The 23167-nt window shown below is 37.8% G+C and overlaps 1 protein-coding gene across 1 annotated transcript; it reads left to right on the top strand.

Annotated features, from left to right (window-relative positions):
- Positions 1-462: 462 nt before the first annotated feature.
- LOC116300072 (leucine-rich PPR motif-containing protein, mitochondrial) lies at positions 463-22858 on the top strand. The gene is made up of 37 exons (XM_031708835.2): positions 463-850; positions 1818-1943; positions 2279-2400; positions 2885-2943; positions 3495-3581; positions 3836-3874; positions 4445-4532; positions 5188-5292; positions 5463-5502; positions 5857-6005; positions 6491-6596; positions 6710-6747; positions 7292-7361; positions 8011-8068; positions 8801-8873; positions 9297-9381; positions 9909-9978; positions 10403-10430; positions 10528-10570; positions 11348-11439; positions 12230-12316; positions 12599-12664; positions 12836-12892; positions 13122-13220; positions 13369-13421; positions 14324-14404; positions 14569-14651; positions 14828-14923; positions 16183-16285; positions 17240-17367; positions 18341-18468; positions 18980-19045; positions 19549-19636; positions 20080-20252; positions 21121-21159; positions 21647-21694; positions 22259-22858. The coding sequence occupies exons 1-37, from the start codon at positions 475-477 to the stop codon at positions 22295-22297; spliced, it is 3288 nt and encodes a 1095-aa protein (XP_031564695.2). The 5' UTR covers positions 463-474; the 3' UTR covers positions 22298-22858.
- The last annotated feature ends 309 nt before the right edge of the window (positions 22859-23167 follow it).

Genomic DNA, 23167 nt, shown 5'->3' with positions numbered 1-23167 from the left:
TTGCAACGAAATTTTGATTTTGAATATTTGAATTATACAGCGGAATATTTTCTAACTTTCCAAAATTCACACCTTCCTTCCCGGGACCTACCTGAATCTGCATGTCATGTGTTTCTTAGTAAAAATGTATTGGAAAAATCACGATTAGATTTCAAAACATAATCTTAAAAAATACTATGAAAACATTTTGTTTTAGAAGGACTTAATTATTTGATCCTGTTGTTGTATAAGTTTTAAAAAAAATTGGAAAATAATGTTTTCTTGCACTATGTTTTGTTTGGCAAAAATCTACCAGATAGCTAAACATTTTTTCAATAAAATGCTCCTTTATCAGGTTTTTCAGTAAAATCCTGATTATCAGTATTTTTTGTAAAACAGAATGTTCGACATCACTGAGAGGTTTTGAGTTGTTATGGGTTCCCTGTGTATTGTAGTGTCGTGAGAGCCTGTTTCAACCGCATGGTACACTTCAAGATGGCGGCTATTTTACGTTTCGGCACACTTCGTGCTTGTAGAAATATCGCCTTGATAACAGCCAGGAATCAACTTCATTACATCAGAAACACACCAAGACCAACACTCCTTAGCTCTGTTAACCCTATTTTACCTCGTGTAAGCTCTGCAAGGTTTTTATCTGACGATGTTCGACCGGAAAATGAAGAAGCCGGCTTTGGAATGGGACAAAATATACAAAATGAACTGGAAGACGACATTAGACTTCCTGTAGATAAAAGACCACCCAAGGCTAGAATAATGAGCAACAATCAGTACGAAAGAATGGTTCAAAAACTTGGTACGATTTCTTCCAAAGGGTCTCTTTTGCAAACGTTTGACACCATTTTGGAAAAAGGTAAGGCTATAAAGTTAGCTCATCTTTTGATCTCAGGTTTTATATGTTTTGCAAACATGCACGAATGTCATGGTATTTATTATCCCAGAGGGAAAAAATGGAAGAAGTTAGAAATGTTTTACCCATGTACAATGAAGGTTTCCAGGTCATGTGCTATCAAATGTTCTGGGGGGGAGGGGCTGAGTACTAGTTACTGTAGCTGGTTGTCAACTACATAGCAATGAACAAGATCTGGAATAATTAAGCTTTATAATCTTAAATAAGGAAAATGACATAAGCATATCTTCTTTAAACTCTGGAGAGCTGATTTTGAAACTAAGTTATCAGTGGCTCATTCATTGTTCACAGAATACTCCATTTCACAGTTCCATTCAGTGACCACAAATAATAGTTCCAAGCTGAGGTTGGAGTTGCTGTGCATGATAAAAAGAATAGTTTTACTACGCTTGGAAACTGCAGCCTCAACTTGGGACTATTAATCGTGGTCACTGAACAAACTGTAAAATAGAGTATTCACACATCAACCCAAATACAATGACACAAGCAAACTATGCAATTTGACATCATGACAAAATTGGTTTTGGTGGATGTCAATCAAAGTATTTCCATGATATTATCAGAAAACACAAAGTTTCCAATGACAGTGTCTATTGATGGGTTGTAAGCATTCACAAGAGAGTTAGAAGATAAAAGCATGGCGGCCATTGTGGTGCCATTAACTTTTGTTAAATGTCACCAATTCCTGTCCCAAGAGGCCACGATGACATAATGTGCAATCAAAGAATTGTATGTCATGAAAACATTTTGATTTACATTAGCCAATTAAAAAACTTACCTTGTTGAGACTCCAATTCCATGCATGCTATTGTGAAGTACTTCAATTCCAGACTATTCCTGCGGTCTCTAACATGGATGGTTATTAGATCCATACTTATTTCAAAGATCATTATTATTTCTATTATATTAGAAGGCCTGATAACACCACTTCAGGCATACCAGTTGCTAAGGAACTGTGGCAAAGAACTTATGTATGAAAGTCCAAAGGGACGCACAAACTTGGCACATGTGATATGGGACAAGATTCTGGCCTCAGGTAACTATGGAAACGGATGGGCAATGTACTTTGCATCATGTGGAAACAATAGACCCATTGCAGCACGTTGGTGTGCAGCTCAACTTGGAGGACAACAATAGATTTCCAATTCTCAGGAAATTGATTGATTGTACAGTACAGTGTGCTTTTATGGCCTCCCAAGAGGGTTAAGTGATAAAAATATGGTGGCCATGCTGGTGATATCAACAAAGGATGCTCTTGAGAAATCTTTGGTTAAATGTTACCAACATGGCCGTGATTATGTTATGTGTAAATGAATATAATAGTAAAAAAATTATGTGTGTTTACAGCTTTGTTCTGCTCTTTATTTACAGGAATCCATGCAGACATTATGATGTACAATGCACTTCTCTCTGTCTACATTCAAAATAATTATGATTTTAACCCACTTGAAGTTCTGGAGCAGATACAGGATGCTGGACTTGAGCCTAACCAGGTGTGACACACACTCTATTTATTGATGTTTTGAGTGTTTAAATCTGTCATTATTATCTTTTTGCCAGCACATCAAACAAACTTTATTCACATGTGGCATCTCCAGGAACCAGTGACCTGAACTTCGGCATTCACAGTGTTTAAAGGCAAAAGTTTTGCAGATATGCTGCCCCATTGTTCAATATTTTTTTATTTTTTTATTTTATTCAATATTTTAACAGGAATAATAGACCTCTCTATATTGGACATGGATGTTTTCCCATTTCAGACCATGTGTCATTCTCTAGAGTATCATTTCTTTGTTTAATGGTTGCAAATGAGAAGGCACACGAATATGGATACAACTCAAACAAAGAATCAAACAGAGAATGACACATGGTCTGTGATGGAAAACATTACGCCCAAGCCAAAATAGTCTATTGTATAGTCTATGTAAATCCTTCACATGTATGAAATGATTGTCTTATGTGATTTATTTGTTATAGATTACAATGACACTAGTCATCAAGGGTTTTGGACAGAAGGGAGACATTGCTGGAGTCTTGTAAGTCTTGGGGTTTTCATTTTGTGTGTGTGTTTTTTTGAGGTATTGTTGAATCTTATTACCAGCCCTTGCTGGTTAGGAGCTTTAGGGGCTAGGTTGTAATTGGGATAAAAGTTCTGTTCCTTTCCCCTTTCATTCATTTATTTATTCAGTCAGTCAGTCAGTCAGTCAATAAGTCAGTCAGTCAGTCATTCAGTCAGTCAGTCAGTCAGTCAGTCAGTCAGTCAGTCAATAAGTCAATCAATCAGTCAATCAGTCAATAAGTCAATCAATCAGTCAGTCAGTCAGTCAATAAGTCAATCAATCCGTCAGTCAGTCAGTCAATCAGTCAGTCAGTCAATAAGTCAATCAGTCAGTCAAGTCAATCAGTCAGTCAGTCAATCAGTCAGTCAATCAGTCAGTCAGTCATGCAATAAGTCAATCAATCAGTCAGGCAGTCAATCAGTCAGTCAGTCAATAAGTCAATCAGTCAGTCAGTCAGTCAGTCATTTATTCAGTCAGACAGTCAGTCACTGCACCGATTTATTCTTCTCTAATTGTTTGCCCTTCAGTAAAGTCCTTGAGTTCATGAAGGCTGCAGAGATGCCTGTAAATGAGCCTGTGTATTCAGCACTTATAACTGCTTACTGGAAATCAGGGTGAGTGTGTTAAGTTGTATATTATACAAAAACTAAATTATGAGTCACCACACTTCTTTTGTTACTGAACGTTTTGTCTATAACTCGATTAAAAATAAGGAATGACAGATGGTCAGATATTGGAGAACATTATATACACACAAGCCAAAACGGTCTTATAAAACATTAATGCAACAGATCAGTGTTGACATGAGTGAGAAACTCATGGTAATGGTCATGGTAATGGTTTAAATGACTTTTCTCTTCTTCTGTAGAGATATAGAAGGTGCTAAAGGAGTATTTGATATCATGAGGTAAGGTAGTCATAGTTACACATATTTTATTATTTTGTACTATTATTTTTTAATTTCTTTAAAACAATAATTACACTTTTTGAATTAGTCACTAGTACTGCTGTGTTCCTTGATCACAGAATCGTTTATACGGGGTTAGCTTCATTTTGGTGTTCAAATATTTGCAAACTTATATGTACAACTTCAACGTTACATTCAACAGACTTTGACTAAAACACATGGATATTAAAAAATAAATTCCATGGAGAATTCGAAACTGGAGAATTATTATTATTCTTACAATTATTTTTGATCAACTAATATCTGATGGAACATCTGACCACTATGGTCAGACATATACCTATTCAATTGATATTTCAAGATCATTTCAAAATATCAATAATTTCAAATGGTCAACAGAACATTGTCAAAAAGCTGCCAAAGCATATAGAGTGGGTTGCCTGTGGCAACAGGTAGTCCATCATTTGCTTTAGATTGAGATAATTTGAGGTAGTTACTCACAAGCTTCATTCTATCAGTAGTTGTCCCAAAGGTTCAAGAAGCCATGTGATATGTTTTTTTGATTTTTAGAGAGAATGGTTTGGATCCTGGCCTGGAGAGCTACACCTCGTTACTAACAGCGTATGCAGAAAATGGTGACCTAGTGAAAATTGATGAGGTAAAATTTATAGAGACTACTACACTGAAAAAGTGTGTATTATTGGGGTTGCTTACCAATTAAATTCATTCGCCAGTGGTAACAAAAGAGCAGGGAACTTTGATTTTCTAAAAATAGTACACACGTCTATCGAAAGAACCAAAATGAGTGGGAAAAGTGGATTACCTCAATCACAAGACCGAGTTTTTCCGAGTTTTTCATACCTTTTGTTTTCCAACTGGAATTTCTGGTTTTTGTGGGTAAGTGGTAAGTACATGTACCCCTATTATCCAGTTAGCTTGATCAGACATTGGTTTGTTCTTCAGGGTGTCCTGGGTTTATCTCCCTGCCAGACTCTTATCCAAGGATATTAAATACTTGAGTAAAAGGTGTGGCCTTTGTTCTAAGGGGATGGTTAGACCATTACTCTAGCTTGAATATATTTATGAGCGAGTGAAATGAGGTCATGAGATGTTAAATAAAAGCCAGTTGTAACTGTCAAATGTCACTCTTACTAGATAAAGCTGCTCTGCTTTACTATTAAAAATACCATCAACATTATCATATTTGTTATACATTTCCAAATGTACATGTACCATGAATAATTAGGAAAATTCCTTTCTGCAGGCTTCTAAACTTTTTTTTATTCAAAATATTCTTTCAATTATTTTCATAGACAATATCTGAGATGCAGGAGAAAAAAGTATATCCCAACCACACAGTATATTTATCGTTGATTGACATTTTTGCTAAATGTGGTCGCCTTGAAATCATCCCAAAGGTAAGTATAACAATGTGTATAAATTTGTGCTAGGGAGGGAGGGATGATGGAAGGGAGGAAGGAAGGAAGGAAATAAATAAATAAAGAAATCTAATACCTGTATAAGAATCCGTGCAAAGGACTATGGAATATATGTTACCAAAATAATAAGCTGTTGTATTATTTTGCAGGTGTTGGAAAAACCAGCAGTAAGAAGACTGGTTGAACTTGGTAAGATTAAGTTGTAATAAAACTATTATCATCAACAATAGCAGCACTGTCCCTGCCACCAGCACCATTGTCACCACCTTGAGTAATCATTCATCATAACGAATCTTTCTTCATCATCATTGTCACCATTATCAACATAATCATCATCGGCGTTGGCCTCATCAACATCATCATCACCCTCATCATCTCCTTGAATATTCATCATAGTGAGCTTATCGTCATCAATATCATCATCATCGTCATCATCGCCATCACCACTACCAGGGATGATCAATGCTATGATTAATGATTGATTAAAAATTGTGTATTCAAAATTGTTACTTAGCCTCTAAGATTGTTGTTTGCCATCCTTAGATATCCTACCATTGATGATGTCATTAGCTAGTCGTGGAGACATAGATGCTGCCTTGATCTTAAAGGATTTCATCCCAACTGAAGGTTTTTCCTCTCCTTCTTCTACACCACAGTTTCTCCTCCTTAAACAAGTTGTCACTTCCAAGCAGGTCAGTAATATCGCATATCCTTATTTTTGATTGTCTTGCCCTTCTATACAATACTGCACTACACCATACCACACAGCCTTATAGCTAAGTATTTCACACCATACCATTCTACACTACGCCCTTCTGTACAACACTGCACTACACCATACCACACAGCCTTATAGCAAAGTATTTCATGCCATACCATTCTACACCACGCCACATTTTACCTTGTTCCAAATCAGATCTGCCTTCTTACCTCTGCTTTGCTGTTTTTTGCCTTAGTGTTTCCCTTCCCTTCCCTTCCCTTCCCTTCCCTTCCCTTCCCTTCCCTTCCCTTCCTTTCACTTCCCTTCCTTTGCTTTGTTAAGCTTTGCTAAATTGCTCTGCTTTGCTTTTTCCCTTTCCTTTTCTTTTGTCTCCCTTTCGATTTCCCTCCCTTCTCTAACATTTTCTTTTATCGCCCCCTTTCTTCCATATTAGTGAAAACATCTCTGTTTATCTAGCCAACAGATAAGATCTTGAAGGTCGTGGAAACACTGAACAAAGAAGGTATCATGAAAAAAGTGTATGAGACCGCTCTTGACTTGTCCTATGGCATCAGAGAACCAGGTAAACTTGTACAGGTCATATTACACCTTAGTCTTAACTTACTAGTACTGCAGATATGTCCAACATGTAGCATAGCCTAGCATACACATTTTAATTTCATTTTTTATTTTTAGAAAAGACCATTGCCATCATTAAAGAGATGTTCGATAAGGTACTTATTTATTTTTTTAATATTTATTTATGTTTGTATTTATTTATTCATTTGTTTGTTTGTTTGTTCGTTCGTTCGTTCACTCGTTTGTTTGTTGTTCGTTCATTCGTTCGTTCGTTCATTGATTCATTTATTTGTTTATTCATTCATTCATTTATTAATTAATCATTTATTTATTTTATTTATTTATTTATTTATTTATATTATAACGGTAACCCCAAGAGAGAAAGCATGCATCTATGGGGTCCATGTACGATTACTTTCTCACAATAAAATCTTATTTAATAACAAATAATACCTATAAATAATTATATAACAATGATAAATTATATGGAATATAAATGAAATGAAATAAAATAATTGGGATATAACAATAGGATTTCCACAGAGTGGCTCTTGGAATTTAAAAGTTCATTTTTGCGGAGGGAGAAAAACCAGAGAACCTGGAGAAAAAAACTCAAAGCACATATATAACTGAATGACTGGCTTTATTTCATTGTATATTTACTGGAAGTAAAACTAAATTTATATCCTTATTTTTTAGAATATCCTGGTCAAACAGCATTACTTCTACCCTGTGTTTGCCTCCTTAGCTGACAGAAGGGATGTGAAAGGTATGTTTTTATATTTCAAGTGTAAGGCAGACAATGTGAGTGTCATGTAGAACTTAAAGGTGTCACACTCTATTGACGCGTTAGCCTCACTTAAGTATATTAAATTTCCCCTTGTGGTTTTTTACTTTATTAAGTTTTTATTGTCAAATTTTCCATTTTTATCCAATGTATATATGAAATAAAAGAAGGGGTCAATGGGATGAATTTGCTTCAAACTTCTGAATCAGTGAACTATGTAATAGCTGATACATATAGAGGTTACTATTGGTTAAAACTTAACCAATCACAATGTAGAATGAAACTAAAGCATGAATTCAACTGAGACCAGTCAGGACAAATACCAAAGCTAACATCTGAACATGTTATATGTTACGTTACTCGTGCCAGTCTTCTTGAGCCGAATTCTTGTGACAAGAAATTAATGGCGGACGAAAATAAATCGTAAAATTTTGACCCTTTACTTACGAATATCAGAAAGATATTTCAGAGAAAGGAGTTATAATTTTGGAGCAATTTTCGTCCAAGTAGCACTTTAATGTTATCAACATCTTATTAGAAATAATGAAACATTGTGGTTGGTTGAAGTCATGTGCTTGTGGATAAGACACTGTATTAATGCTGATTCATTCTCTTTTAATGACTTCTTCAGGAACTCAAGAAGCATTTACATTGATGGCTGAACATGGTTTAGATATTGATCCAATCAGGTAATTAACAAATAAATTTATGTTTATATTTGTATTTCCAATACTAACATTAGAATTACACAGCTGTCAGAGTAATTTTCATCCAGGTCCTTTCTAAATCGAATTAGAATTTGAAGAAAAATTGGGGAAAAAAATTTGATTTTTGTGGAGGGAGGAAAACCAGAGAACCCGGAGAAAACCATCGAAACACAGGAGAGAACCAACAAACAAGTCTACTCTCACACTAGGAGTTTGAGAATTGAACCCTGGCTGCATTGGTAAGAGGCGAGTGCTCTCACTGCTACCCTACCCATGCTTCTCTCTCTCTCCTTTGGGTTCTCTGGTTCAGTCCCTGGACTTAGTGTCACATGTGAATAGAGTTTGTTAGGTGCCTACTTGATGATTTATTTTCTCTAGTTTTTCTTCCTCTGCAAAACAAAACATGATGAATTCCAGCTTGATCTTTGCCCTGACTTAGATCAGAGTTGTTTCAAGAAATCAATAGAATAGGCAATGTGCATGAGCAGGAATCTCTAGCACAATAGGAAACTGAGGACTTAACAAATCAGAAAAAATTACTCTGTTACTTTCATCCCCAAAACCTTAAGTACTCAGTTTCCCATCATGCTTTGTGCTATAGATTCATGCTTGTGCACATTGGCTATTGACGTTTTTGTGGATAACAAGCAACTGGTCCACAACAGTACTTTGTGTGTCACTGCTGCTTTTTTTAATATATTTATTTTTTCTTAGCTTGAGTTACATCATAAGGTCATTTGGTCAGCCCAAAGAAGCTGATGTGAATTCATTCATGGCTCTATCAAAGGTATGTAATTGTTAGACATTGTTTATTTCTTGACTGTTACATATATAGTGTTAAGACATTTACAATTACTGTATCCTTTTGCTTTGATAGTAAGCTGTTTTCTTTTCAGGCTTGGTTTGTTTATATTGTTAGTTTTTTTTAGTTTATAGTTTGATTTTTGTCTAGTTAGTTAGTAACCAGTCAACTCGCCCATGGACCAACTCGCCCATGTATAAAATCATTGATCATGTGTTTGCCAGCTCGCCCATGCAAACTCACCCACGTTTAGAGTTGGCGTTGGTGAGTTGGTTCGTGGGTGAGTTGACTGTAAACCAGTTAGTTAGTTAGCAGGGTGAGTGGTTGATTGTTGCAGCAGTTTTTGTTGTTCTATTTACAAGGAAACTTGATATATCCTCAAACCAACTTGATATTCTATTCCTTCAGGATGTGCCATTATCACCCTATCTGGTGAGAACCATGGCACAGCTTGTGATGGAGGCTGGACATCTGGAGAAATTGGACAGCATTTGTAAGTATTGCATCTAAGAGTACGAAACTGACTGAATATAAATGGCTGACTGAGTCACTCATCGACTGACTGATCAACTGATTGATTGACTGATCAACTGATTGATTGACTGATTGACCAACTAACTGACTGATCAACTGACTGACTGATTGACTGATCAACTGATTGATTGATTTACTGATTGACCAACTAACTGACTGATCAATTGACTGATTGACTGACTGATCAACTAACTGACTGATTGATTGACTGACTGGTTGACTGACTGATTGACTGGCTGATCAACTAACTGACTGATCGACTGATCAACTTACTGACTGATTGTTTGACTGATTGACTGATCCACTGACTGACTGTCTGAATTGCTAACTGTCTCACTGATTGACACATCAACTGACTGACTAACTGTCTGATTGACTGACTGACTGATTAATTGACTGATTTATTTATCAATTGATTGACATCAATGGTTAATAATAGTTTGGTGTCTTCATACTGACGTTGAAGGTGACCTTGTTTTTGTTCAGTTGAATACGCTGATAGCAAGATTGAAGATAAAAGGTTTTTTGGGCAGACTTATGCACGGGCAATGAAAAGGTTTGTGTCTATCTGCTTTTTTATCTTTCTGTCTATGTACTCCCTCTGTCTCAGTGTCTGTCTGTCTGTCTATATCTGAGTATCTGTCTGTCTGTCTGAATGTTTTTGTCTTGGGCTCTTGGCCTTATAAACTACATCTATAGGTTAAATAGCTCATGGGGCTTGTTCAGGCTATGGATCTAATTGTTTAAAAGAAGGGAAAAGCTTATTATAGTCCTCATCCTGCAACATCTCTGTTCTGTCTGCTTGTCTGTCTTTCTGTGTGTTTGTTTGCTTGTCTGTCTGTGTGCTTGTCTGTTTGTCTGTTTGTCCTAACCTTATATTCATTTTCTGAACTAACATCTGCTGTGCACTGAAATCTTGCTGGTGAACAATACATAAGATATCACTTATAAAAACGTATTTTTCTCATTTTTTCCTTTAGATCATTTGAACCTCACAATGCAGTCAATGTAAGTTGAAACAAAGTGATTGCTATTTTGTTGCTGTTGTTTGTTTTTAACATATTTTTAATCCATGTTTTTTATTTTGTTTCTGTAAACCATCTAGATCCTCAAGAAGCTAAAGGATCATGGATATACTACATTAATGCGTAAGTGAAGAAATAGAAAACGTGCGCGCGTGCTGTGTGCTGTTATAAAGCAGAAGGGGATAGGTAGAACACGAGAGAAGTGTTAGGAGAAGCATGACGCATAGCGGAGTGCTTCTCGACACTTCTCAAGTATTCTGCCAATCCCCAAGTGCTTTATAACTCCACACAGCACAGCAAGCAAGTTTTTTACTCCTTTTATAAAAATACAAGAGCGTGTGTGTGCTGTGTGTTCTCATAAAGCACGAACTCCCAACCAATAGGAATGCGAGATTTATAGCAGTTATTTTATAATTTCATGTAACAGACCAGATTTAGTATCTAAACATCTGACATGGTGACATAGACCATGGGGGGTACGGGGGGGGGGGGGGGGGGGGGGGGAGGGAGGGTACCAAAATCACCAAACCGTCTACAAAGCTTGGGGTTGGGGGGCAAACAACACAACACCTTGTGGAAAAAAAACAAAAATTAAAGCCACTTAATTTATGAACTTTGCATTTTTACTCAAATTCAGCAAAAACTAAGGAAAGCATGGATAGCAAAATGTACATGGCACATGTTGCAACAGGGCAATATTAGCAGTACTAGCTATCTATCAGGGAAATCACAAGAGTAATATTTTATAGTCACACTGGAACCACTTTAGTGATTTATTTGATTGACAGTGATCTACATAACTGCCGCTTAACCTGTTTTTGTCTTGATGAGTGTGTTACGATGAAAACAGTGGTTCGTAACACTTCTAATAAGAGCCCCTTACTTTTTTCTATGTTGCAGCATTGTTTGTTTATGATGTCTTGGAGGCCTGCTGTAAGCAAGAAAAAGGAGCTAAAATGGGGGCAGAGTTTATACATCTGATGCTCAAGGAGGTAACCTCATGTGACTAAGATCACATACTCTTGCTATGGCCACGTCATATCAATACCACACAATATAAAAAAACAAACACTAATTTATTCGCATCAGTGATTGCTAAAGGAGATATTGAGGTTAGCCCTATCGTGAATATCTCCTAGGTTCAAATTAGAATTTGGAAGTTGGTTTTTGCAGTGGGAGGAAAGCCGGAGAACCCAGAAAACCCTCAAAGCACAGGAGAGAACCAACAAATAACTCAATTCACATACAACATCGAGCTCGTTGGGACTTGAACCTGGGTCGCATTGGTGAGAGACGAGCGCTCTCACAGTTACGCTACCCATGCTTCCCTAAATGCTTCATACATGCTCTCCATATGTTAAACAATACACTCCACTTTTACTGTGCATCGCTACACAACTGTCCATTTCTGTGGGGTTGTTTTGTGGAATTTGTAAAACCATTACTCCCAAATTCCATCCTTACACACCTATTTCAAAAAAAACATCATTGCCAAAGGCAATAGGCAATAGAAAGCCGTAGGAGATAAGTCATTCCAAGATTCAAAGATAGCTGGAATGACTTGTGTTTCTGCTTCTTATTTTCATCAAGAACATGGACCTTAGTGTTGAGACTGACTCAATGTTCTTTGTATTCAACGAAACTATTTCCATGTCAGAATGACCTATCGCCTATCGCCTTTGGCAATGACAACATTTATTGAAATAGGTGTATGTCAGATATCTTGCATATTAGATGGATGTTTCCTGTCAACTAAAAGATTCCTTATTTGATATCCTTCAGGGACTTGAAGACTTGATGGACTCTAGATCCTACACAGTGGTCATGAAATGCTTAAACTTGAATCTACTGCACGATGATTTCTATACGGTATGGAAAACTATTTGAAACAAAGCTGGTATTGTTTTGCATGTCTCTGTGTAAATCTCTTTAAATCTCTCTATTTGTGTCTAGTCGTTCTAGCGCTTTTGCACTAACTGGGGACACTTTTCACTCACACACACTACCACTACATTCAATGTCCTTTGCACTCAACGCTCGACTTACATGTTGATTTTTGTGTACTTTTACACATGATTGTGACATGTTATATAATCCAGTTTAATGGTGGATATGTGTAGTGAGCTAATTTTTTGTCTTGTTTCTTTACAGCTGATTAAAATCATGAAGGAACACAATATCCCACTGAATGAGCATCATTATCGACAGATGATTAGGGTAAATTGTTGTTTAAATAGTTATTAACTTCTACAAATACATTGCAGATGTTTAGGGTCATCAAGCAAAGCCTAATGAACATTGCCAAGCCTAATTGTTATGAAAAGGGAAAGATGCAAGATAAGGTCAAGAGTAGAGAGCATTGCTAAACTTGATTATTTGTTTTTCCAGATGTTTGCATATCTTGGCGACAGCAGAGCGGCACAGTTTTGCTTCAATAATTACAAGGTATTTAGAAGAAATGAAGAAAAATCACCTAAATCATAAATCAACCTCCTCGTAACAGAGGTACATGGTGCAATATTTTTCCATTACTAACCATGTGCTATTCCTTAGAGTCACTACAGGCTCACCAACTGCTCAAATGAGTATGTTGAATCTTTATCTTGCTGCCCAAAGACTTGCCTTTTGCGAATAATAATTGTTAATTAACACATCTTACCTTTTGTTTTTACAGAAACTGAAGGAACCAGACCACAACCTTTACTCTTTCCTTATATCAGCTTATGGTCACAGTAAAGATGGAGGATTTCTATCCGAACGCTTGAAGGAAAATGTATGTTCCATACACCTTTGCTTAGTTGTGATGTACGATCAGAAAGAAAAAAAATTGAGACCTAGACAACCCGTCCATTAGCCGTTATATCTAAGATCTGCTTCAATTAAACCATGAGATTAACTTTTATCTTACTTTTTCCTTTCAGAATCCCAAAAAGATCATTAAAATATACAAAGAGATGAAAGAACTTGGTTTAGAGTAAGGACAGTTGATCCCTGCATTATGGACACCCACTTCTCCCATATGGACACCGACTCCACATAGGCACCCACTCCACAGACACCCCACTCTCTCACCACACTCCATATAGACACCCGCTCCATGTGTACACCTACTCCCTATGGGCTCCCACTTTTTTTGGATACCCACTTCAAATGGACACCCACTCCATATAGACACCCTGCTCTCTATGGACACCCCACTCTCTATGGACACCCACTCTACATAGACACCCACTCCATATGGACATCCACCCATATAAACACCTATCCAAATGGACACCCACTCCATATAGACAACCACTCCATATGGACACCCACGGCATATAGATACCCATTTCATATGAACACCCACTCCATATAGATACCCACTCCATATTGACACCCAATCTATATGAACACCCACTCCATATGGACACCCACCCATATAGACACCCACTCCATATGGACACTTACTCTGTATGGACACCCACTCCATTTGGACACCCACTCCGTATGGACACCCACTTCATATTGACACCCACTCCATATGGACATCCACCCATATAAACACCACTCCATATGGACACCCACTCCATATGGACACTTACTCTGTATGGACACCTACATAATTTGAATACCCACTTTATATAGATACCTTGCACCACAACAAACACTATTTTATGTCTCGATGGATTCCTTCTTTGCCTACATTGAACCAACAAATGGAGACAACACCCTGAATACAGATTCTTTCTATTGTCCTTTGTGTTTCTATTGACATTATTCCACCGTAAAAGATACACACAGTTGATGCTGTCTTATTTGAAGATGGGTTTCTGTACCATTGAATTCTTGTCAAGCTTTGCCATACATTTAAAAATCATCCTATTTTGTTTTTAGGCCCAAGGACAGAGCTATACCGTACGTCATGATGTCATTCCTTGCGTTAGGACAGTTAGATGAAGCTATCAAGCTCAAAGAGTAAGTTCTGTACCTAGAGAATATTGTTCGTTCGTTCGTTCGTTCGTTCGTTCGTTCGTTCGTTTGTTTGTTTGTTTGTTTGTTTGTCTGTCTGTTTGTTTGTTTGTTTGTCTGTTTGTCTGTTTATTTGTTTGTGTCATTTTAAATAACTTTCTTTTCCACAGGGAGTTTGGTCCCACTGGTATCCTATCGTACCGTTTGGAAACTTCTTTTTTGAAGGCCTTCGCTGATAAGGGTGATGTAGAAAGTAAGTTCCATCATGTCTATTCATAACATACCTCTAAATCCCTATTAGATTCGATAGAAGTATTGTTAAATTAAATACTCATTAAATGGAAAGAATAATCATTTACAAGAAAGGAATTGAAATGTGGTACAATCCATCGATAATAAGAGCCCATAAATATTTTCTGTATTTTTCAGATGCCATGAAGATTTTGGAAAAAATCAAGAACAGTGACAAAATGCATTTGTCGACTTATTGTTACACACTTGCATTAAGTGCCTTCACTCATAATGGTAAGCCACAGACATTCTAACTTCACGGCATTTTCTTTCGTAAATAGAGGCTGTGCAGGAACAAAGGAATCTGGTCTTGTGTCATTTACATTAGAAATAATGCACTTTCCCAGGGAAAAAAGACTTGTGCCTCCTGTCATGGCTACAATCACGTGATGTTGCAAAGCCTCTATGTCCCCTTTTTTAGGACTTAATCACGTGACCCTTACTGCACGGCAAAAATTCGAACTTCCCTTATTTAAAAAACTTTGCTGGATTACTAATGTCATATCCAAAACCTTTATCGAAGATACGAAGCAATTTAAAAAAGTTCAAAACGTTCAAAGAGCCAGCAAACACCTGACTCAAAATCCCTTGAGATATGAATAACAATGAATAAGCAGCCGCCATGTTGGTTGACATAACGAGAGAAGGTAATGAGCAATGCTTTGTTATTGTCAACCAACATGGCGGCTATGACGTAACATACACCCTAAGAATAGGAGGATACCAATCAAACAGCCATCATGTTGGTTGATCTAACAAGAGAGGCTAATGAGGAATGCTTTGTTATTGTCGACCAACATGGCGGCTATGACGTAACATGCACGCCAAGACTACGGAAGGTTCAAAGCACTTTCCACGGTTACTAAAAATAGATATCGCAAAGCCTTGTGGGTTCGATATGCGGACAAACATTGCAAAAAAAAGGCTTCGGCTATATAGAAAAGAAAAACAATATCAGTTTAAAAACCATAGTTCATCTATAAATTGAAAACATCAAGACAACATATTAGCATGTGCGCTTAGCTTAGCATGGCTTACCAGCATTATAATCCCCATGATGCACAATGGTGACGTCATCCGTGGGAAACGCTATTCCCATTGACACGAGTGAAAAACGTCTGCGCATGCTCTGAATCCGTATGCAATTTAGCCAAAACATAAGTAAATTTGACTTTCAAACGTGCCTGATAAATTGGACTTCACAAAATGCCAAGACTTAGTGTCCATGCTTGAAACTTAAGGCTAATTCTTTTATATTGTGTTATTTAATACAGTATCTTGGTCTGACAAAAGTATACTCTCGAACTTTTTCGTATACTTCGAAAACGTGCTGTAAATGCACGCATGCGCAAACGTTTTTCTCTAGTGTCATTCCCATGAGAGGTTCAGATTTTTTCCAGAGTTTTCTTACTTTAGCTGTGACACACTGACTAACTTCATTTTCTAAACCTATATTTCTTATCTATTTTTCTGTGTTATGTTAATATTTCCAGGGGACATTGAATCACAGCGAAGATTACTTGAGGAAATGAAAGAAAGAAACATAAGACCGAACAGTTTTACCTACGATGAGATGATGAATACATATTTATTAAAGTGAGTATTGACCTTAAATTACCCCTCTCTCTTCATTCCACCTAGCGCCCACCCCCTTATCCTCAAGTCACCACGCCCAAATACATCTTGTCACCTCTCACCTCTGGGGTCTTGGATTCAATAGTCCTCTTCACAATTCCCTGCGCCATCTTGAAAGGTAGCCGTGCTTTTGAATCGAAGCGAGACGAACGGTGAGCTTGCAATGATGGGAACCTGCGAATAATAACAGATATCGGAGTTACGCTCTGTTGCCTTCAAACACTTGTTTCAAATTGAGGCATTAGGGTCAATACAATGAAATGTATAGAAACTGACCCAATTGTAACAATTGTCTGAAGCCAATAGAGTGTAACTCCGATATCTGCCATTGTCCAAGATGTTAAAAAAGATTGTTGTCTCCTTTTCGATTTTGTAAACGCATAGGGATTTTGATATGCTTTCCAAACACCTTTTATTATAATAATAAAAAAATAAGATAATTAAAATAAAATTAATATCTATAAATATGAACTAATACTGAGAAATATATACGCACACACACTTATAATACGCACAATAAAAACCTGTACAGACATGCACATACACATAGCTAATTAACAATTATTCGCCCAAGGCGAAGTGAACATCGGGAAATATTTACCGACACGAATTTGAGATTATTATTCCCGATATTCACTGAGCCTGAGGTGAATAGTTGTTTTAGTATAAATACACAGGTGATTCTTTCAGAAGAAGGAAAAAAAGAAGATAAAGGACACATTTATTTTCGGTAACAGCAACAAAGCGGCTGGCCGCCATTTTGGATTATCGCTGGAGGTGATTATCGTGTGATAATCTGAGTTTCTCGACCAATCAGCGCGCGAGATTTTAAATAATTACCTGTGTATTTTTACTGACATAACATAATCGAAGCTTTTTGGATATTATGGATATCATTGTTGTGATTTATTTTAGGGGTGACGTCGAAGGAGCTCTTGGTATCTTAGAAGAATCAAAAAGTGTCAACGCTTACCCGACAACAAACGCGTCCCTGGGGCTGGCTGACGTCTGCGGAAAGAAAGCACCAGAAAGATTCGATTCAGGTATAGAAGGGATGCATTACACCTTTCGTTGCCCATTAGCATAAAATAACCATTGGTTTATTTGAATAGTTAGGCCCCGTCCACACGTATCCGCAAATTTTTGTGTCCGCAAATTTTTTTTTGCGGATACGGGTTGCGTCCACACGTGTCCGGAAATTTTTCTGTCCGTATCCGCAAATTTTACGAAAACGGATACGTGTGGACGGTGGAAACTATTCGAATACACAAAAATTTCCGGATACGTGTGGACGGGGCCTTAGACCAATAACACGAAAATACCTTCGACTACATCAAAATGGTATTAATTTACGCTTAATACTATTTCATTAACGATTTTTTCATAAGGAATAACTTTCAATAGACCAATCGACCTTATTACCTTGGGTGTAACGTTTTCCCATTTTAGACCATGTGTCATTCCCTAGAGTATCATTTCTTTGTTTAACGGTTGCACATGAGAAGACACATAAATATGTTTTCTCGTTTCAGGTCACGTTACGAATAAGATCTTTTGTTTGAGCTGTATTCATATTTATTTGCCTTCTCGTGTGTAACTGTTGAACAAAGAAATGATACTCTAGGGAATGAATTGGTCTGAATTGGGAAACATTTGCACCCTTTATATGTCAAGAATCAATTTCATAACAAGAACATCCAATAATTTGCACGAATTTACAATTATTTCGGTGTAAATGGAAATCATTAACGATTTTTGCATCTACACTAAATTACACTTACGAACAACCATTTACACGGAAACGTTATTCCTTAGTTTGGCTACTCGAAGCTGATTGGATATCGACTTCTATAATCCATTTCAAGGTTAAGAAAAAAAGTGGGTCGAGTTGGCATTACGTCACGCCATCTTGGAAATATTTCCCCTAAAACAGTCCCGAAATGCACTGGAATGCCAAATCGACCGAGTGTTTCCTCAACCTCGGACTTTCTAACATTTGCTCTATCTCTCTTGCAGTTATCGCAGAACTCCTCGACAACATCCCCAAAGGACGTACAGAGGGCTCGCAGACCTTCTTTATGCATGGATTGATATTTGCATGTCTGAAATATGATCGAGTAGATTTGACCGAACGGATCTTAGAGGTGAGCGGCCATTGCTTCCTTCAATACTATTCTCACTGGAGCAAACCCGATAAACACCATAATTACGACTCCCCGAGAAATATTCACGAGAAATCTCCCCGAGAAATCTCCCCGGGAATCTGGGGTGCTTTCTTTTAAGCTAATCCATCCGGTTGGGTATTCGTTTGCTTATGCTAAGAAAAAAGCTGGAAACTTTGACTTTCTTAATATGGTACACGCGTCTACCAAAGAACCGAAAAGACGCGGGAAAAGGGAATTACGTCGATCGGAAGACCGAGTTTTCCGGAAGTTTCTGATCGGAATGACGCATACCATTTGTTTTTCCAACCGGGATTTCTGGGGGTTTTTTTTTTCCGGGTAAATGGTAAGCACCCCTGGTTAACAGTGTAGGAGCGAATGTCCTTAGCACTCACTGTCTTGTCACGTGAGTTAGCTTTTTTCCAGCGCGGGATGATTGGAAGGGTTCATTGAAAATTTCTTGATATATATCTACCATTCATTTTGTAAACAGAAACTACCTTATCACAGTCATTTGGAGTATGGAAAAGTATCCGCACCATTTGCTCGCAGAGGAGAAGTAAGTCGTGGAAAAAAATGGAAATTGATGTTTGTAAATCCGTAAAGTTTATTGGACGTCGATTGCATGGAGTGTTGCTCAGTCTCAAGAGCCGGAGGCTCTTGTTCAAACGACGCCAGATCAAAGTGGGATTTAGTAGTTGATTTTTACGGAGGGAGGAAAATCGGAAGGAAAACCTTAGAAGAACAGGAGAGAACCACCAAACCGACTCTCCTAAGGCACTGAGCGTCCGCCGGGAATCGAACCCGGATCGCATCGTTGAGATTTCGCGCATTAGTAGCGCATACCACCCGTGTTTCCTGTTATTTCATGCTTTGGTCTACCTGCGGACACACGTTGCGATTGGTTACGTGTGACGTTTCAAAAGTCGAAGTAATTTGTCATTCTGTGACGAAGCATGCAACATCGCACCGCGTGACACAAAAACAGCCTTTCTTATGCAAGGTTGCTGGCAATGTCGCATCATGTGTCCGCACCGTAACCGTATCTTTTTTACTATACAGTTCGAAGCAGTTCTTAAATGCAAGCGATTCTTGGAAGGAAGAAATATGGATACATCTTCACTCTTGATCCACCTTATCCGGGCATACGGTAAGCCTGCTTGTTTTATACCCCATCCCCCCCCCCCCCCCCCCCCCCCCCCCAATTCTTCCCAGTGTACTAACATAACACTTTGGAAATTGTTGGGAATGACGATTGAAATCAAAATACTTTTTGGTGTGGTGGGGGGCTAGTGTGTGTGTGTGGGGGGGAGGGGGGTGTTACAAATGAACACTGAATATATTGCAAATCTTGGGGAAGGGGTTCTTTCTTAACTGCCGAAGTAATTTCCAGGCTGTAAAAGTCGGAAATCCCTGATATATTAAGCTCCGGTCGGGCTCCAGGCAAGCTAGGAAATGTCAATGAAAGAATTTTCAGGAAAATGTTTTTTGTTGCCTAAATCAGGGAAAATTCTAGAAGTTCTCTGAAGATCTGATCCTTGTGACAACCATGACTTTACTAAGTGTTGCCTTATTATGTGTTATCATTTCTAGATATTGCTGGTAATCCCGAGGGATCGAGACAAGCTTATGATGATTTTATTGCTAACGGTGGAACACCCTGGAATGGTCTTCAGATTGTTTTGGGGAACATTCTACGGAAGCACGGCATGGAGGTCCCATTCACTATACCACAAAGAGGACAGAGACAGCAGCGAGAATACGCAGTACGTATTTGTGACTTGCATCTCTTGCCAAGAAAATAAAACGACAAAAAAACTTGTCATCGCTTATATTACCACCGCAAGTATAGCAGTGGCGCAGCTTAACGGGGTCGAACTAAAAGCATGTGAAGGCGCCTCTGGCAGCCGCTATACAGTCCATGTATGACCCCGGAGCACAGCTCATCCTGACTCCCCAGAAGACAAAAGACGTGGCCGCCATGCTGGTTGGCATGACAAAAGTACACCAAGACCAAATCTTTTGTCAAATTCAACCAAAATGCACCCCAAGCATAGTGACCTTGTTATACTCTTGATGAAGCTGCAGTAGAATAGATACACGAGAGAAAAGCATCTGCGCCTGCTCGTAGCGTGTATAGAAATTAGGCCCAAAATGCTATCACCAAGATAGCGTCTGTGACGTCACCCAAGAATAGCGACTTTTTTACTTGGCTTAATGTTTTAAGCTGTAGTAGAATAGATAAGAGAAAAACGCATCTGAACATGCTCATAGCTTGCATGTTATCTTTTGTATAGATATGAAAATTGAGTTCACAACTTAACTGGCAAATTCACTTCGAAGGCTGAGATGTTATATTGTCTTTACAAAAGTTTAATCACGTCTAATTACGAATTTTGTGTTCTTGTATATTTTGAGAAAACGAACATTTAAGTTTTCGCGCCAAAACAGTCTTGAATTTTATGGAGTTCATTGTCGTGACATTCACCCATGCGCAAACGATTTTCGCTGTTGTGGCAATAGTGTGATAAATATATGTGGGAACGAGTAGAGTAGTATGGTTTGTAGAGTAGGATAAGGTTGGATAGACGTTAGAGTGATAAAAACTGTAATGTTGTTTTATTACGATTTCAGGACCTGAATGAAAAGGCAGATGATGAATACGTTGTTGAGGTAAAGTACTTTGCCGGTTACAAGTTCATGTTCTAGTGGAATACGATGCATATATAGTATTGTATTGTTTTATATAGCATGCATTCTCTTGTCTTCTATGGTCGTTCTATTGTTTATAGAACACGAACGAACTACCCCTTTCCTGAACTTGCTTGAGTGACCGACGAAACAATGTTTCCAAGTTGGACTCGATAAAATACAGTCAATATATGAACACGTCAAGTTCAACATCCACTTGGAGCTAGTGGACACAGCTATATCGAGGTTGAGGGGAAAACTGAGTCAAGTTGGCTTTACATTTTATTTTGGAGCTGTATGGAAATATGTCTCCTAAAACGTCCCACAATGCCCTGCGATGCCAACTCGAGCCAGTTTTTCCCTCGGAAATGACCACGGAATAACTAAATAACGCATCGTTTGCTTTTGTTGTTGTTTTTGTTTTGAGTTCAATTACTTTTAAATTACATTTATCTTCTTGGTTCGTTAGGATTTTGATTCAGAAGACGTGGAAACAAGTGAAGCTGAAGTACAAGAGGTAAGAATGAAACGTTATCACACGGCAGCCATGTTGCCTGGAATAACCTTGCTGAGCGGTAAATTTTGTTTCAGCCAATCACAGCACTTTTAGCTGTTTTGCCAGCCATAATAGCAAATATTATAGAAACATGAAAATGAGATGCAAATGAGACAAGTATCGACTCGATAGCCTCACTTGTATGATTTTTAAAACAAAAGAATATCTCATTGCGGGCTCAACTGTAATAACAGCTGTTGTCAGCCTACTGTAACCCATTTTTTGCATATTTTTCTGTTTTCTTTGACTAAAATATAGTATACGTGCCAAAAACAATTCCACTTTATCGCCATGTTTGCTTCGTTCTTTTAAGATCCAAAAATGCTTATAGCCTGTAATTTTGTCCACTCATGCTTTGCGCGCCGCGTTCACCGCTCAGCTGGAATACATTTCTATCGAGTGGCCTTGCATGAAGACACATGAAACTGGAGTATTTTAAATTCAATGCATGTATTAGTTGTCGCGTGCGAAAATTAATCGTACAGCTGTTTTATTTCATTTTATTTTTTCTTCAATTTCTTTCAGGAGTACAGCGCATCTCATAACACTTCTCCTACCACATAAACAAGCTGATTAGACCATTTAGAGCTGCTATCGTGTTGTTGCCACCTTGACAGAAAAAAAAATATGAAAATAAATAAGCAAAGCTCTTTGGCTTTCGTAGCAGACCTCTTTGATAAGTTGGGCGCAAGTGTTTTCCAATTTCAGACCACGTGTCATTCATTTCCTTAAATATTATTTCTTTGTTTAACGACTGCGCATGAGAAGACACATGAATTTGGATACATCTCAAAAAAAATTCTTAACCTCAAGAGAATGACAGGTTGTCTGCAATAGGAAAAGACTACGCCCAACGTAGGTGTTTGTTCTAAAAAGTACTCTTACAGCCCGTTGCAAATTTTATGAATGGACCCAAGAGTAAGTTATAAGGGTTGGTCTCGACACTAATAAACATTATGGGAGGGAAGGGTGGGGCTTGATTTACCCCATTTGAACAAAGAAAAACAAGTTTAGAGGTTATGTGAAGATAAATTATTGCTTTTATAATTTACTGTAATATCAAAGCTATTTAGCTCTTTGGGTGCTGTATTGTCTGCTGTTCAATAAAATCATTAAGTTTTGGCATTTACATTTGTCAGTCTTTGCAACTATTTGTTCACCTTGTTCGAGGGTTCTGATTGCATAATTAATATCTTGCTCCACGAGTCAGTACCGTGACCATAATGAAATCCACTTACGCACTAGTCAATTGAAACGGGGAAATGGTCCCGCCAGGCTCTGTCTCGTGTAAGTAGGGTTTTACTCCCTCCGTAAAAAAATCAGTTTCTAAATTCTAACTTCTAAATTCCTGTGGAAGAATAGCCACTCTGAGGAATCCACTCTTAAATCCCGTTGTTGTTGCTTTCTTTAATTTTAATTTTAAACCTCATACCC

Source organism: Actinia tenebrosa, unplaced genomic scaffold (assembly GCF_029948245.1).
Source record: "Actinia tenebrosa isolate PJP-AT-01 unplaced genomic scaffold, QUT_ActTen_1.0 PGA_scaffold4__44_contigs__length_22323623, whole genome shotgun sequence".
Lineage (NCBI taxonomy): Eukaryota > Metazoa > Cnidaria > Anthozoa > Actiniaria > Actiniidae > Actinia > Actinia tenebrosa.
Note: the sequence above shows the minus strand (reverse complement) of the source record. Positions and strands in the feature narration are given on the sequence as shown.

Excerpts from the sequence above, each read along its gene's own strand:
- LOC116300072 (XM_031708835.2), top strand. The coding sequence starts at position 475 with ATGGCGGCTATTTTACGTTTCGGCACACTTCGTGCTTGTAGAAATATC. Across the intron at positions 8,874-9,296 it reads CATTCATGGCTCTATCAAAG|GATGTGCCATTATCACCCTA; the intron begins GTATGTAATTGT and ends CTATTCCTTCAG. Across the intron at positions 14,405-14,568 it reads GAAGCTATCAAGCTCAAAGA|GGAGTTTGGTCCCACTGGTA; the intron begins GTAAGTTCTGTA and ends TCTTTTCCACAG.